The sequence below is a fragment of the Leptopilina heterotoma genome, unplaced genomic scaffold, assembly GCF_015476425.1.
Source record: "Leptopilina heterotoma isolate Lh14 unplaced genomic scaffold, ASM1547642v1 Lhet_52, whole genome shotgun sequence".
Lineage (NCBI taxonomy): Eukaryota > Metazoa > Arthropoda > Insecta > Hymenoptera > Figitidae > Leptopilina > Leptopilina heterotoma.
Genome location: NW_025111114.1, coordinates 3,886,178 through 3,902,512, shown reverse-complemented (window position 1 = coordinate 3,902,512; position 16,335 = coordinate 3,886,178). Strand labels below are relative to the sequence as shown.

Genomic DNA, 16,335 nt, shown 5'->3' with positions numbered 1-16,335 from the left:
TACTACTGCTGCTACTATTAATAATAATAATAATAATTTTTATCAAGTGAGTGGAAAAGCAAAACTCCAGGATCGAAATGCTACCCGATTAGCAAAGTTTTGACAATTGCGTGGCAACCCTGGTCTGGTGCCCCAACTCTTTTTAGAAACTTCTACAAACGCACCAACAAACAATTACCATTATTATAAAATTCAAGACATTAAAACAACAAATGTAATATTGGTATACAACAAACATAAAGTCAGAGCAGAATTAAGTATAGAAACTAATCTAACCCTCTTGTTGAATTTATTCCACAAAAATATCACTGAATTTCCAGTATAGATTTATAATGAAACAAATCAATCATATCAACTTTTTAATAAGTATTTTCGCATTACAAGGAAAAGTTCCGTAATTGCATCGATATCGCGATATCAGAATATCCGATACGAAACGTTAGGTCAACAATGAATGGTAGTTAATTCAGTGAATACTTTTTCCAGGTATTTTTCCGTGTGCCTATTGAGCGAGGAATGGCGCATCTGAGGCATAAAGTTCTCGTCATATATACAGTCCTCATCGTCGTAGTCGTCGCGTCGTCATCATAGAATGTAACGATCTATGAAATCACAAATACACGACTATGTATATATGACGAATACAACAACAGAGAAAAGATAATTCATAATTTGCTTGACGTGTATCTTCCCCAAATTGCACACTGATTATATCCAATTTTATTCCGATTCGCGATTCCATTTGATAGAAAGTGATTTCTGATTTTGTTCCCATGCAAAAGAACATAGCAGAGTGTGTATATATACGTACGCACACCGGAAGGAGAACTATAAGTGTAGAGAAAGTTTCGGTGGTTTCTCGTCAATATACTCATTTTACGTCTAAGATTTTTATTTTTTTTTCTTCTTTTATTTCTTTTTTTTTTTTTCTTTAATTTTACTTCTTGGGTCTTATTCTAGTTTAATTTCCCGTAAACACGACACTTAACGATTCTTGATTGCGCAAACAGACCGGAAGTCTCGGTAGAATTTTATTTTTTTTCTTCGATCGTTAATCAACATTTTCCTTGCGATATTAAAACTCCTGTTTGTAGTATACATAAGTTTTTATGAAATTTAGAGTTTTGCTGATTCTGAAATCATTTTAACCCTGATTTTAGAATTCGAATTTACGACAAACGAAATATAAAATTACAAAACAGAAACAGCAAAGTTGAAACTATAGATACAGATTCTGAAATTCGAACTGACAATTAAATACAAAGTAAGATTCTAAAAAAGCAAAATGAAAATGGCTTTGACCCTAATTTCAAAATTAGAGGAAAACATTTTTGATATTCTGATTTTTAAAAGACAAAAATCTCAGCTTTGTAGTTTGATACTGCTTTAGTGCTTTTGAAATTCAAATGAAAACTATGAACCTAATTTCAAAATCAAACGCAAAACTCTGCGAGATCATGGTTCTAATTTTGAAATCCAAATCTGTAACATTACAGTTTTGATACTGCTTCTGAAAATCGAAGGAAAACTGAACACAATTTTGATTTCGACTTTGTAATCTGAATAGAAGTAGAACATAAATCTTTACTCAGAAAATTGAGGAGCTAAATTATACTTGGAAATGATTCAATCGGGAAAAAACACTATAGCAGAGAAAGGAATAATGCATCCGAATTTGTTTCTAATCATTACAGGGTTGCCACGCTTTTTCTCATTTTAAATTCCCTGATTTTTCCACGTTTTCCAGGTTAAAAAACGTAATTTTTCCAGGTTTTTAAAATTTATATTTTACGTTTAAATATTTTACCAAATCTAAATAAATCCCTGATTTCCGCAGACAAAACTTTGATTTTTTTCCTGACTCTAAAAAAATATTCTGATCCACTCGCAAAATAATACACAAAAAATGTTTTGTTACATTTATTTACGAATTTTTTTTAATTGAAAAATTATTCGGAAACATATAACTTCAATTTTTAAATAAATATTTAATAATTATTTTGCCACAGGAATTAAGATTTTCAAGAATTTGAAATTTTAATAGCATATAAATATTATTTATAAAACATGAAGAAAACAATCACTCCGAGTCTTCGACTCGGAGTGATCGCTTTCTTCATGTTTTATAATAATTTAAAACTTGCTACTTTGTTACTGTAACTTTTTCAAAATTTATTTTCATCATTACGATTATTATTCATTTCTACAATTTTCAACTAAAATTCTATTCAATTTTTTAAAAATAATTTTTGAAAAAGTTCTTTGAGAATTTTTAAATTCTTTTTGTTTACAATTTAATTTTACGAAATTTCGATTATTCTGACATTCTTCATTAAATATAATAGAAATTAAAAAGATTTAATAATTTTAAAAAAATTCCACTAAACTTTTTGGAAAAAAATAATTCTACAGAATTCGTAATTAAAAGTATGAGAAAAGTTCAAATTTTCAAAGATTTTAATTTGAAACTTTTTGAAAATTCAATTATTTCTAAAAAACCACGCTTTTAATATTCAATTATAATCTAAAATTTTAACTGAAATACATTTTTAAATCAATATTATTTAGAAAATTCTACGAGAATTCATTTATGTAATTACAAAAATAAATATTTTATTATATTGAATGTTTCTTAAAATTGAAATTTCATAAAGAATTTTATCAACAAAATTTTAAATAATTGAATTCTCTTGACATATTTTAATAAAATTTGTAAGAATAATTCCATTTTTCGAGAAATTTGATGAAAATTGTATTAAAAATAATTGAAATTCTGCCAAGAATTTGATTAAAATTTTTGAAAATAATTGAATTTCGGAGAAAAGTTTTATTATTTACAAAGATAATTGAAATTTTGACAAGAATCTTTGTAAATTTTTGAACATAATTGAATTTCTGCGAAGAATTATATTACTTATTTTGAAAATAATTGAATTCTTGAGACGAATTTTATTAAAATTTCTTTTTAAATATTTGAATTCTTTTATGAAATTTTATTGAAATAATAAACATTGAAAATAATTAAATTTTGACAAATTTTTTAAATTAATTGAATTTCCTAGAAGAATTTGATTAAAATTGTAAAAAAAAATTGAATTGTTACAAAGAATTTCATTAAAATTTTTGAAAATAATTGAATTTCGGAGAAAAATTTTATTATTTATAAAGATAATTGAAATTTTGACAATAATTTTTTAAAACTTTTGCCCATAATTGAATTAGTGCGAAGAATTTTATTAAAATTATTTTGAAAAAAATTGAATTGTTACAAAGATTTTCATTAAAATTTTTGAAAATAATTTAATTCTTTAAAGAAATTTAAATAAAAATTTATAGAAAATAATACTTAAATAAATTCTAATAAATAAATTGTAGCAAAGGTTATTAAAATAATTAAATTTCTTTGATAAATTTTAATAAAATTTTTAAGAATAATAACTCTTTTTTCGAGGAATTCCATTAAAATTGTATTAAAAATAATTGAAATTCAGCATTGAGTTTTATTATTTATAAAAATAATTGAATAATATATGAAAATAATTTGTAAATAATTGAATTTTTGGGAAATTTTTATTATTTATGAAAATAATTAAATGTTTGCGTAGAATTTTATTAAAATTTTTTTTTAAATTGAATTCTTTTAGGAATTTTTTATAAAGTAGTAGATATTAAAAATCATTGAATTGAGAAAAATTTTTGAAAGTAATTAAAATTTTGCCAAGAATTTTATTAAAATTTTTGAAATTTAATTTTGAAAATAATTGAATTTCTGAGAAGAATAAATTTTACTACTTTTGAAAATAATTGAATTTCTGCAATAATTTGCAATTGTTTCAAAATTCAATTTGTTTTTAGTGTTTTTAACTAAAATTCTTCTATAAATCCATTATTTTTAATAAAACTAGTTAAATATATATTAAAGAATTTAACTAATTTCAGAAGAATTTTAGTTTTGAAAATTTTTTTGAATCAAAATTTTTTATATTTCTAATTAAATTCATTTAAAATTGAAATTTTACAAAATTTTAAATCAAAATCTTTTAAAGTTCATCTATTTATGAAAATTGTAAACGCAATATTCTTTTAAAATTGAATTAATTTTGAAAATTTTTGAAAATTTAATTTTGAATTAATTTTTGCACAATAACTTTAGAAAAAAATAATTTTCCAGGATTCCGATCAAAATTCCCTGACTTTTCCAGGTTTTTTCAAGGTTTATAAAATTCCCGGACTTTTCCAGGTAATCTCGATAACTACTCGAATTTGAAACAAGTTTTTAGTTTCGAAATTCGAAACACTCAAGAAATCCTCATGACAAAAATCAAACTCAGATTCAAAATTCACGCTGTAATTTTCAAACAAGACTTATTAAAGTTTCCACTAACAGTAAACTCAACAACCTTCAGATTAACAATAAAACGGCGATTTAATTTTTACGAGTTTCTCAAAAAAAAAAAAGAGAGAAGGAAAAAAAAGGAAGAATACTAATTGGCAGTTTTCGTGGCCTGACATAATTTTTGCCGGGGAGAGAATTGTATAGCGTCGTGGGAGACTTGCACTGAGGCTGAATTATTATCTCAGGTAGCCAACGAGAGTAGGTTGGTTCCCAGGATTTCGATAAATTCCCTGAAACGAACCAAGAGCGCGGAGAGAAAATGACGGTTCGGTATGTGCGAATGAATTATGCATAGAGAGATGGAGGGGATTGTGACACTCAATAAGAATCAAAATATCCGTTATATGAGTTACAATTTTTCAATAATAATAATCGGTCATCGCTCCTTGCAACAAAATTAAAAAAAAAAAAAAGAAAATACATCTTCCCTGAATTTAGCGTCGGAGCCGAACGTTGAAAACAACTTTTTTTCCGCGAAATAAAAGAATTTTCGAAGAGAATAAAAGAATTATTCCAAAAGTTTTTGTTAATTAAAGAATCCTGGACATTTTTAACATGAAACAGGTAAAATTAGTGATATTAGTGATCTTAAAAACGAAAAAAATAGTTTTTGACACTGTGCGTCGACGCTAACTTCAGGGGCCTAAAAAATAAAAAAATTAAAGAAAATAAGAATACAAAAAATATATAAAATGATATAAAATACAAATAAATCAAAATTGAATAAATAATGAAAAAAAAACAAGTAAATTTAGACTCATGATTCAAAATCACACCCACGTATAAACATTTATTTCGGCACCAGACAACGGGCGTAAACAATCCGTTCGTTAGTTTGTTTCAAGTGCAGGTTCACTTTCATTCATCGCTCACTCGAGCCTCGTGTGTTGAATCTCCTTCTCTCTCTCTCTCTCTCTATCTCTCTCGCAAGAAAATACATTAATTTTGTTCGAAAATAGAAAATTAGTCAGAAATATCTCACTGTTTACTGGAAAATTTCGAAATTCAATTTCCAAATTAATAGGAAAAAATAAATGAAAAAAAAAACATTTTTTACAATGTAAGATTGGATTGAGAAACTACTTTGACATGCCCTTAAGAAAGAATTTGACAAATCGAAACAAAAGTTTCTCCAAGTCAATAGCTTTTGTTAATTAGTTGTCATTAAATTGAATTTTAATTTTAATTAAATGTAAATTAATTTAAATTTAACTATTAAATTGAATTATTGTTATTTTATTATTATTAATTTAATTGATTTAATTTTTGAATTAAAAACATTAGTAAATTCAAAAATATTAATATAATTAACAATTATAATTAATAAATATAATTAATAATATATCATAGGTAATATAAATAATTTGAATTTAATTAATTAAAATTTTTAATTAAAAACATTATTAAATTCAAAAATATTAATATAATTAACAATTACAATTAATATTATTATAATTAATTTAATTTTTGAATAAAAAACATATTAGTGAATTGAAAAATATTTTAATTAAATTAATTAATTTAACGTATTTGAATTAATTTAATATTTATTTAAATATTTTTTATTAGTCAATTAATTATTATAGTTATCTTTATAATTAATAATTAATTAAAGTGATATTTAACAGAAAAATTGCCAGGACCTTGACACACCCTTAAGAATTCAGGTAACATAACCTAAAATTTAACAATTATTTTTTCTTATTGACAAAAAAACTACCATTTTTATTCAAATGCAACTTTTAATTGTTTAAAATGTCCAAAATTAAATTATTCACGAACATGAAATTTAATTTGTCTTTTTCTTTCAAAATACGAAATTATAAAACTGGACTAATTTCTGTTTTGACAGTTCGTCAGACTCTTTTCTTTAAAATCATGGAAAAAAATATTTTTAGTAAAAGAAATTAATTACGAATCACAATTTTGATAGAAAAACCCGTTAAACAATTAAGACTGACAGTTGTCATTTACTAAGAAATACAAAAATTGTAAATAATAATAAATTATCTAAATGTCACCATTTATGAGCAAAAAAGCAAAATAAATATAAAAATGCAAAAATAATAAATAAAAACACAAAAAATAAATAAAATACTTAAAAATAAAAAAATACTTCAAAAATATACAAAAATACAATAAAAGTACAAACAGTAAAAAAATAAATAGAAATATACATAAAATATACAAAAATACAATAAAAATACAAAGAATAAAAAAAAATACAAAAAAAATAAAAATACAAAGAATACAAAAAAATAGAAATAACGAAATTTATATATGTAATTTGAAATTCGATACAATAATGGGACAAAAAATAATTCAAGGTACAAAAGTACATAAATAAAATTAGTAATTTCCTACTTAAAAGGATATTTCGGCTGGATTATGTCCGTCCTTGCATTTAATCATGATCATTATCATTCACTTGAACTCGTGTGTGTGCTCTCAGGAATTATGATATACAGAAGGAATTTGTGTGTTTTAACTGCTAACGGCTGACGCGTTTATTCACGTACAAGGGACGTGCCTCTCACAAGGGTCTCGGGAAAAAAAAATTATTTTATTTTATGCGACAAGAATATAATTTTGTCATCGCGAACTACATAGCGGGAAATTTTAATTTATTCGATAACTCGAAATTCACATTGGGTCATGCTCTCAAAAACGGACGATGAACCTCCTAATATTTCATATTGGGCTGTCAAAAAAATTAATATTCCTATTCCACCAATTTATTTCCCGAAAAAAATATCATAATTTAAAAAATTAATATGCGGAATTAAATTGAAATAAATATATTTTTTCGTAGATTAAAATTGTTTAGAAAAAAAAAGTTTAATTAATTTAATTAAATTAATAGTTTCGGTATAATTAAAAATGTAATATTCCTCTTTTCTTTCTTTAGGGAATAAAAATACAAAAGGACAAACATTTGTCATAACTAAAATATTTATTTTCGAAATGATTCGAGTTTTTCTGTTTTCATTGAAAAAAGGAGGAAAAATTCCGGATGTACGTTTAATACTATTATGTACGTCTGATGTCACTTGAAAAATGTAAGGTAGGCCAGTGAACACCAGACTATTATCTAGAAGTGGTATTCAGAGCACGAGACGACAAAAAGGAACCGCATTATAAGACTCGGTCATAATGATTTTCAAGGAAGAACGACATACAATTATTTCTTCAACAGAAAAAAAGAGAATAATAATCACAATACCAATGTGAATTATTTCTCAAATAGGTGTATTCACTAATGATTATCGGAAATAAAACTCGAACAATTGTTATTATTCCCCTCCCCCACACTAAAAAAAAAAAATAAAACTTCGAAATCAATACAAAAAACAAAAGAAAATTGTTCATTATTCGAATTAATCTTTGTTGCTATCAAAAACATTCTTGTAAGATAAAATCAATACTGCAAAATGTCAAAATTTCGCTCCATGTTTTAGTGCATATTTTGTTATCCAGTTATTGCGATTAGAGAAAATATGAAAATTCGCATTTAATTAATCATACAAGAGCAATTTTCGCGGACTTTGACAATTAACTTTACTTGGTATTGTGTGTGACACATGAGCAAATCAGGCAGATGGCGAATGACGTTAAATTGCATCTATAGATATATATGTTGTTATATGAAAAGATTCGCTTTTTCAATGATAACCATTTCAAAATGCCGAGGAAAATTGTAAATTCCAAAGAGCACGGTATAAAGAAGAGGGGTGGGTGGGTAGAAAGATGACTGGAAGATGGGAGATGGCCCGGGGCTATTAACCAAAAAGGCTTGTCTGGTAAAGTCCAGCGAACTGGTTTTCGGTGGCCTCGAATAAGCTAAAAGCTGCCTGACAAGGATTCCCAATATAGGAGGAGATGGTCGTTTTGTCGTATGGCGAAATGCATGCGTGTTTTCCGAGGATCGGCGCACAGAACATAAAGAGAAAGAATGAGAATGAGAAAAAGAGAGAGAGAGAGAGAGAGAGAGAGAGACAGGGAGAGAAAGAATAAACGTGAAATGAAACTTTGAATTTTAATTTTTTTATACATATAAAAAAACACTCACCCAGAGTTCGGATCCCCAGCTCATGGTTGCGGGACCGGGTTAACAGGGTACACAACACTTCACATGTAGCTCTACACCTAGGGCACCTTTGATCGCTTACACTGGACCAAAAAAGCATGTAAATCACACGTCAATTTGCCGCACACCTTCACAAAATACACACTCAAAACATGTCTTCCAAATAAACCACTGTCTAACCGGACTCAACTCACTCGCTCGACTGACTATTGAAAACCGCCCGGAATTCACCCACAGCGCCTCATAGCGGCAAATATGACAAGCTCTCTTCCAATTGGTGAGAGAGAGAGAAGGGGGGAAATTTAAATTTCAATCAGATTATACATCAGGTCTACCAACCTATGGCGGTAATTTTGAAACTCAAGTTTTGCCCCACGTTTACCAACATGGCGGCTACTCTTGGCGCCAATTTTAAAAAGGCAATAATTTTTTTTCAAAAACTAACAAAAAAAAAAATAATAAAAAGAAGTTAAAAATATATAAATAAATAAAAATAAATAAAATAAATAGGTCTAGAACCAATTCTATTTTGAGGAAACAATTGAAAAAAAAACATTGGAAAGAGATCAAACTTAAAAATGTTAAATTGAAAAAATGTTAAAAAATACTTAAAATAACGTGTCTCAGGGGGGAAAATGAAAGAAAAAAAAAGTGCCCCGAGTGAGGATCGAACTCACGACCTCCAGATTATGAGACTGGCGCGCTGCCATCTGCGCTACCGAGGCGGTGAAATAGTTGTAAAAATATTGCATATTTGAAATTTGAAAAAATATTATTTACATTTTGTAAATTGACAATTTTTATTAATTAAAATTGGTAAATTAGCTTTGAAATAGAAAACAATGAGACTTACGCGCGCTGCTTAATGCGAATTTTTTCAACTGATTTTATTAGTCAAGTTTAAGGATAAGAATCTGACTAATTAACTTTTGTTTTGACTGTACGTCAAATTCTTCCTTAACTCGCATTTTTCAGTTATTTTTTAGTGACAGTCAGGACAGTCAGTCATTTTGTCACTGACAATCAGTTACTTTGTCACTGAGTGCAAATTGCAAAAACAAAAAATCGTCGTCACTAATTGTCAGTTAAACCTCGAGTTAAACGGTTACTTTAAACTGATTCAAATTGTAGAAAAAAACCTCTCTTATCCAAACCGTAAATAATTTTATCCTAATTTTTTCGTTATTTTAATGAAACTAAAAGACTAAAATTGCTAACGATGTGTCAGATGAGAAATACATTTAAAAATGGTTTATCGCTTATGTAGAGAACAACGTTACCGACATAGGGTACTCAACCCTTTCAGTGCTGCCAACATGGAAAATTCATTTCTGACTTTGACAGTTCAATATTCACAGGATTTTTCGTTCATTCTTTCGATTCTTTCCCCTTAAAATTCTTAAAATATTAATAAATCTTGTTAAAAAAACAACTGAAATCTTCATATTTTAAGCTCTTCGGAATTATGACTGATGCCAATAGTTTAAAGGAGTCAATTAAACAATATGAAGCTCAGGTATTTATTTGTTTTTCAAGTGTCCCTTTCTTTTAACCTCAAAAACTAATTGTATTTTTTTTGTTTATATTGACGAATTCTTTTATTTAGTCTCTATTATTGGATTAAATCAATAATAACTAGAAATTTTATATCATATACTAATTAAAAGCTTTATTATATAAAATATACTAAATAAAAAGATTTATAGAAATGTATTGTTATAATTTTTATTTAAAAAAACAAATTTCAAATCTTAGTTTAATTTGTCTTATTTTCACAGTTATTACAAGTGCAAATTGCACTATCGGCAAATCCAAAGGGTCCTGATAAGGACAATTTACTAAGTCTTCAGTCTGATATTCAGGAACTTATTAATTTAACAAAAGAAAATTTAGAAAGTTTGGCGAAAGAAGAAAATGATGATTCAACGAACGAGGAAAATGATCCCTTAGATCGAGAGTATGCCTTATTTAAGGTAGTTTTCTAAAAATATAATTCCTTTAACTATATTTAAAATATTAAAATTTCCTCTAGATTTTTGTTAAATTTTATAAATCAATTATTTTTTTTAACTAATAAAATTCATCGCTGAAGTTCAATTATTTTTAATACACTTGAATTTGTATTTTTACAAATATTATTGTTTTTATTTTTATCTTTTATTTTCATAAATAATAAAATTTCCACTGGAATTCAATTATTTTTATAAATAATAAAACTCAATGCTAAAAAAATGCAATTATTCTCGAAAATTTTATTAAAATTCTTCAAAAGAATTCAATTATTTACTCATTGCAGAATTTCAATTATTTTTAATACAATTTTAATCGAATTCCTCGAAATATGTAATTATTCTTAAAAATTTTATTAACATTCGTCGAAAGAATTCAATTATTTCTAGAAACTGTAAAAAAATTCTTCTGAAGAATTCAATTATTTCCATAAATAGCAAAATTTTTCAGATTTACTAAATTCTTTTGAATATTATTTTAAAAAAAAATTCTTTACAAGAATCCAATTATTTTCATAAAATTCTAAAAAACAATTCAATTATTTTCAAAAAAGTAAGTAATAAAATTCTTCGCCGAAATTCAATTATGTTCAAAAATGTTTTTAAATTCTCCTCAAAATTGAAATTATCTTTATAAATATATATAAATATTTGAATAAAATTGAAAAATCAAATTTTCAATTATAATTATAAAAAGACAAGAGTATTTTAAAAAATTGAAAAAATTCTTTGTTTAATTCAATTGTTTTCCAAATTTTTAATTAAAATTATTAAAAAAAAACATTATTTTCAAAAAGTTTGTAGATTTATTTATGTTCGAAATCAAATAAATTTAAATTTGGTGAGAAAAAAAAGCGGGAAAAATTAGGACAAAGCCGAGAAATAACCGGAAATTTTGTTGAACGAAAATAGTAGACAACCTGTTATAAGAATTTAATTTTATGAAATATTCAATTATTCAGTAAATGATTTATTTTTGTATTTGAATACCTATTTCAATTCTCGTGGGACTTTTCAATAAGAATTGATTTAAAATTGAATTTCTGTTATAATTTTAGATAATAATTTTGCTTGTAAAAAATATTTTATTTAATCTTTATATTATAGGCAGAGGTAGAGGGTTTCTCGGGCAAATCAAAAAATGATGATGAAAACGAGGTGAAAACAGACGGAGCAAATGATATAGAAGTCAGTATTAAAAATATATTCAGTAAAAAATATTTAGATATACGGTGCAAGTTGATTACAGGAAGAGTTGGAGGCTCTTGAGGGAATGAAATGTCGTGCTCCTTATGGAAGCAGTTGGGGTGGTATTGGATATCATAATGCAATGGTTTGGTCAGTTCATAGAGAGGAAAACGAGAGTATTACCAGTTTAAACGACATCAAGGCAAGTAATTTAATTATATTTAATTACTATTATTATTTAATCTTTAATTTAATTCAACTTAAATTGACCCTAAAGGTGAGAGTCGTTTTTATGAATCCAACACACAAGGAAATGCTCCCATGTCCCTATTTTCTCGAAGGCGATTGTAAATTCTCGGAGGAACAGTGTCATTTTTCCCACGGAGAAATTATACCATTGTCTTCTTTACAAGAGTACAGGTAAAAATTCCTTTAATTTTTTTATTTTGTCACATTAATTTAAAGATTAATTCCAATATTGAATTTTAATATAATCTTGATACGTAATCTTAATAATCTAAAAGTGGTTTTTAATTCAAAATTTCAATTATTTTACGTTAATTAAAACGAAAAACGAATTAATATCCAAACAAATAAATATTAATACAAATATCTAAATTTTAGGGAACCAGATTTTTCGAATATAAAAATGGGCAGTCGAGTTTTTGCAAAACAAAAAAATCAATTGTGGCACAGGTGTGTCGTACTCAACGTTCCAAATAAATCACAAGATCTCTATCGAGTGAAATTCGAAGCTAGTGGAAAGATATTCGAAGTTTTAATTCAAGATTTGCTTCCTCTTGGTAATTTTCTATTTTAATATCTTTATAGAAATATTCAGGGTTCGAATTAGGTTCACAAATCCCGTAAACGTCCGTAAATTTACTTCAAGACAGTAAAAGTCAGTTTTTTTGAAAAAAGGTCCTTAAAGTCCGTAATTTCATTCAAAAAGAATGAAAAGTTCGTAAATTGTACGATATAATTTGAAGAAATTTAAACAAAATTACAAACGATTGCAGAAATTCAATTATTTTCAAAAATAATAAAATTCTTCGCAGAAATTCAATTATTTTCATAAATAATTAGTTTTTCACTGGAATTCAATTATTAAAAAGAACATTTTCAAAAAATATTTCGAAAAAAATGAATTATTTAAAAAGATTTTTATAAAATTCTTCTGTTCAAAGACGTTTTTAACAGGAAAAATATTTCTTTTTAAAAATAATTTCAATGAACAAAACTTTTAATTAAAATTTAAATAAAAATTTTTTATTTTCTTTCAGATGATTCCGATCTTCAAATGTCGGACACTTCGTCAAGCGACGATGACGACGATAACGATACACCGAATATGGAATATGATCGAGAAAAAATAATTCATTCAGCACTTTTGTCGGTCGATTCGAATCAACCATTGGGAAATTGGGAACAACACACGAGGGGCATTGGAAGTCGAATAATGTCACAAATGGGCTACATAACTGGCACGGGTCTTGGAAAAAAAGCCGACGGAAGAGTTCAACCGGTAGAAGCTACCGTACTACCAGCCGGAAAATCTTTAGGTTTTTCTTTTTTTTGCAAAATTTTCTAATTTACAATTTAGGAAAAGTAAATCATGTTTCATTAAATTTTTGAAAATTTCTCTTTATACAGATCACTGTATGCATCTTCGGGAAATGGCGAATGGGGACAAAAATCTTTTTTCTGCCGAGCGTAGAATGCAGAAACAAAAATTAAAATTGGAACGTCAGAGTCGGATACAGTACGAAAAGGAGCAGCGGATCGAGAAGAGTGACATTTTCAATTTTATTAACGATACTCTGAGTTCTAGTGGTGAGTTTTTAAAAATAATTTCCAAAAATATTATTATTATTATTATTATTAGTTATTATTGTTATTAATATTAATATTGCAGGCTTCGCACTCCTCTACTAAAACCTACAATTTACTACTTTTTTTACGTTATGCTACTATTTGGATACTTTTTTTAGATTTCAGCCACTAAAAGCTACTATTTCTGTTTTTTTTGACAATTTCCACTACTTATTTGCTAATACTAGAAATCAAAAAACCTATTTTCAAAAATTATAATCAACTTCTTTGAAACGATTCAATTCAAAAATTCAATTCAAAAAATATTCGAAATTAGTATTTTCATAAAATTTCGCAAAAGAATTTAATTATTTAAAAAAAATAATTGATAAAATCCATCTAAAATTCAATTATTTTCATAAATAATAAAATTACCACAGAAATTCAATTAATTTAAAATAGCATTTTCAAAAAAATTTCGAAAAAATCAATTATTTAACAAAATTTTTATACAATTCTTCACAATAATTCAATTACTTTCACTAATAATAACATTTTTCATAGAAATTTAATTTAAAAAAAAAAAATTTTGATAAAATTCTTTGGAAGAATTCAATTATTTTCAAAAATAACCAAATTTTTTACAGTAATTGAATTCTTTTTAAACATTTTAATAAAATTTTGCGCAATAATTCAATTATTTTTATAAAAATAAAATTTTTCAAATGAATTCAATTGTTTATATAAATTGTAAAATTCTTTGCAAAAATTCAATTATTTTCATAAATAATAAAATTCATCGCAGGATTTCAATTATTTTTAATACAATTTTAATCAAATTGTTCGAAAAATGTAATTATTTTTACAAAATTAATTTCAATTCCTCCAAAAAATCAATTATTTAAAAAATATCTTTTTAAAAATCTTGGGAAGAATTCAATTATTTACAAAAATATTAGAATTTTTCACATAGGAATTCATTTATTTTCAAATATTTTAATAAAATTGATCGAAAGAAATCAATTGTTTAATTAAATTTTTTTGAAATAATTTAATTCTTCTTTTAGATTTTAATAAACTTCTTCACAAGAATTCAATTGTTTAAATAAATAATTATTTGCAAGAATTCAATTATTAAAGATAAATAACAAAATTATTAACGAAAATTAAATTATTTTGAGGTATTTTAATAAAATTCATTGCAAAATTCAATTATTTTCATAAATAACAATATTCATCACAAGAATTTAATTATTTTTAAAAGTAATAAATTTTTTCTTAAAAATTCAATTAGGTATTTTAAAAGATTCTAATAAAATTGTTCGCAAGAATTCAATTATTTTCATAAATAATAAAAAATTATATTCAAAAAGAATATAATTAATAACAAAATAAAAATTTTATAAAATTCTTTGCAAACATTCAATTATTTTCATAAATAATTAATTTTTCACTGGAATTCAATTAATTAAAAAAACATTTTCAAAAAATATTTCAAAAAAATTAAATTATTTAAAAAAATTTTAATAAAATTCCTCACAAGAATTAAATTATTTTCAATACAATTTGAATAAAATTTTTTGATGCGGAGCTTATGACTTTTAAAAAATTTAACAAAAATTGTAGGAAGAATTCACTTGTTTTTAAAAATTGTGATAAACTCTCTTTAAAAGAATTCAAATATTTTCAGTATCTATTATTTTAATTAAATTCATTTTACGAACATAAAATATTTAAATTTCTTTATGAATAATAAAATTCGTTGCAGGAATTACATTTATTAGCAGAATAAGAAAGAAGTAATTATTTTTTATGAAAATTAAGAAAAAGTCAGGAAAGTAAAATATAATTTTTGTCAATTTTGTTAAAGTTTCTAAAACGAGTATTTTTTGGTCTTCAAGTTTAATTTTTCGATAGCTACTTTTTTTTACTACTTTTTTTAGTTTGAAAGCCAATTTTTTAAAAATTAATTATCGAGTGCGAAGTCTGATATTGTAATTTTTCATTACTTTTATTATTAATATTATTTTTATTATTATTAATATTATTACTATTGTAATTATTAATTGGATTTATATTTTAGCTAAAATGGAAAATGGACCAAGTTGTTCGAAGCAAAGTACCAAGATTCGAGAGGATCTTTCAAAAATAAAAACTATATCCGATAAAACGCTAAATATAACAAGTTTTCAAATTGCAGAAAATATTTCCAAATTGGAAAAAGAATCGAATAAACTGAAAGATTCTTTGACCAAGCATAGTAAAAATAGTCCGGCATACAATAATATTGTTCAACGATTTAATAGTATGCAAAATGAAATTAATAATTTACGAACATCCGAAAAGAATGTTGTTTCCGAGCAAAGAAATCGAAAAAATCGGGAAAAATTAACAATATTTTAATATAAAATTTGTTGATTATAATTCTTAGACCATTTTTTTTAAGTATTATTTTTACTTTCTTTTCTTAAAATGTAAATAGTGAATAAATATTTTACGCAGAATTTTAAATTTAATTAATTAATTAATTAATTTCACTTTTAAATTTTATAAATTTGTTACATAAACAATTTTACTTCAAAGATTTAATTTTTTCTTTCGATTTTAATACATGTTTAACATAATTTTATGAATTTTTTACTACTTACTACTGAGAAAATTTCCTACCAATTAGTAGTTTTTCCTCTTTGCTTTTGCTTTTACATTTTTTTTATTTAGAGTAAAATTTATTTATCATCACTTATTTCGTAAGGGTTAAAGAATTTATTTATTTGTTTAATAAATAAATATTTGACCTGATATGATTTAAAAAGATAAAATGTGAATGATCTCTAATGTGCAAC

At 24.9% G+C, this 16,335-nt stretch overlaps 2 protein-coding genes and 1 non-coding gene across 6 annotated transcripts in view; 1 reads left to right on the top strand and 2 right to left on the bottom strand.

Moving 5' to 3' along the window:
• The window catches only part of LOC122507994 (formin-binding protein 1-like), a 56,804-nt gene extending 48,098 nt beyond the window's left edge, over window positions 1-8,706 (bottom strand). For all 4 annotated transcript variants that reach the window (XM_043621047.1, XM_043621049.1, XM_043621048.1 and 1 more), the window contains exon 1: window positions 8,466-8,706. In XM_043621047.1, the coding sequence (XP_043476982.1) occupies window positions 8,466-8,489 (24 nt within the window). In that variant the 5' untranslated portion in view covers window positions 8,490-8,706. The remainder of the gene's footprint in view (window positions 1-8,465) is intronic.
• Window positions 8,707-9,135: 429 nt separating this feature from the next.
• Window positions 9,136-9,208, bottom strand: Trnam-cau. The gene has a single exon. It is a non-coding gene; the product is annotated as a tRNA-Met (tRNA).
• A 597-nt stretch (window positions 9,209-9,805) lies between these two features.
• On the top strand, window positions 9,806-15,996 carry LOC122507995 (zinc finger CCCH-type with G patch domain-containing protein). Its single transcript, XM_043621051.1, has 9 exons — window positions 9,806-9,999; window positions 10,262-10,456; window positions 11,600-11,680; window positions 11,742-11,882; window positions 11,958-12,100; window positions 12,305-12,483; window positions 12,964-13,242; window positions 13,334-13,513; window positions 15,576-15,996. The coding sequence occupies exons 1-9, from the start codon at window positions 9,949-9,951 to the stop codon at window positions 15,893-15,895; spliced, it is 1,569 nt and encodes a 522-aa protein (XP_043476986.1). The 5' UTR covers window positions 9,806-9,948; the 3' UTR covers window positions 15,896-15,996.
• Window positions 15,997-16,335: the final 339 nt, after the last annotated feature.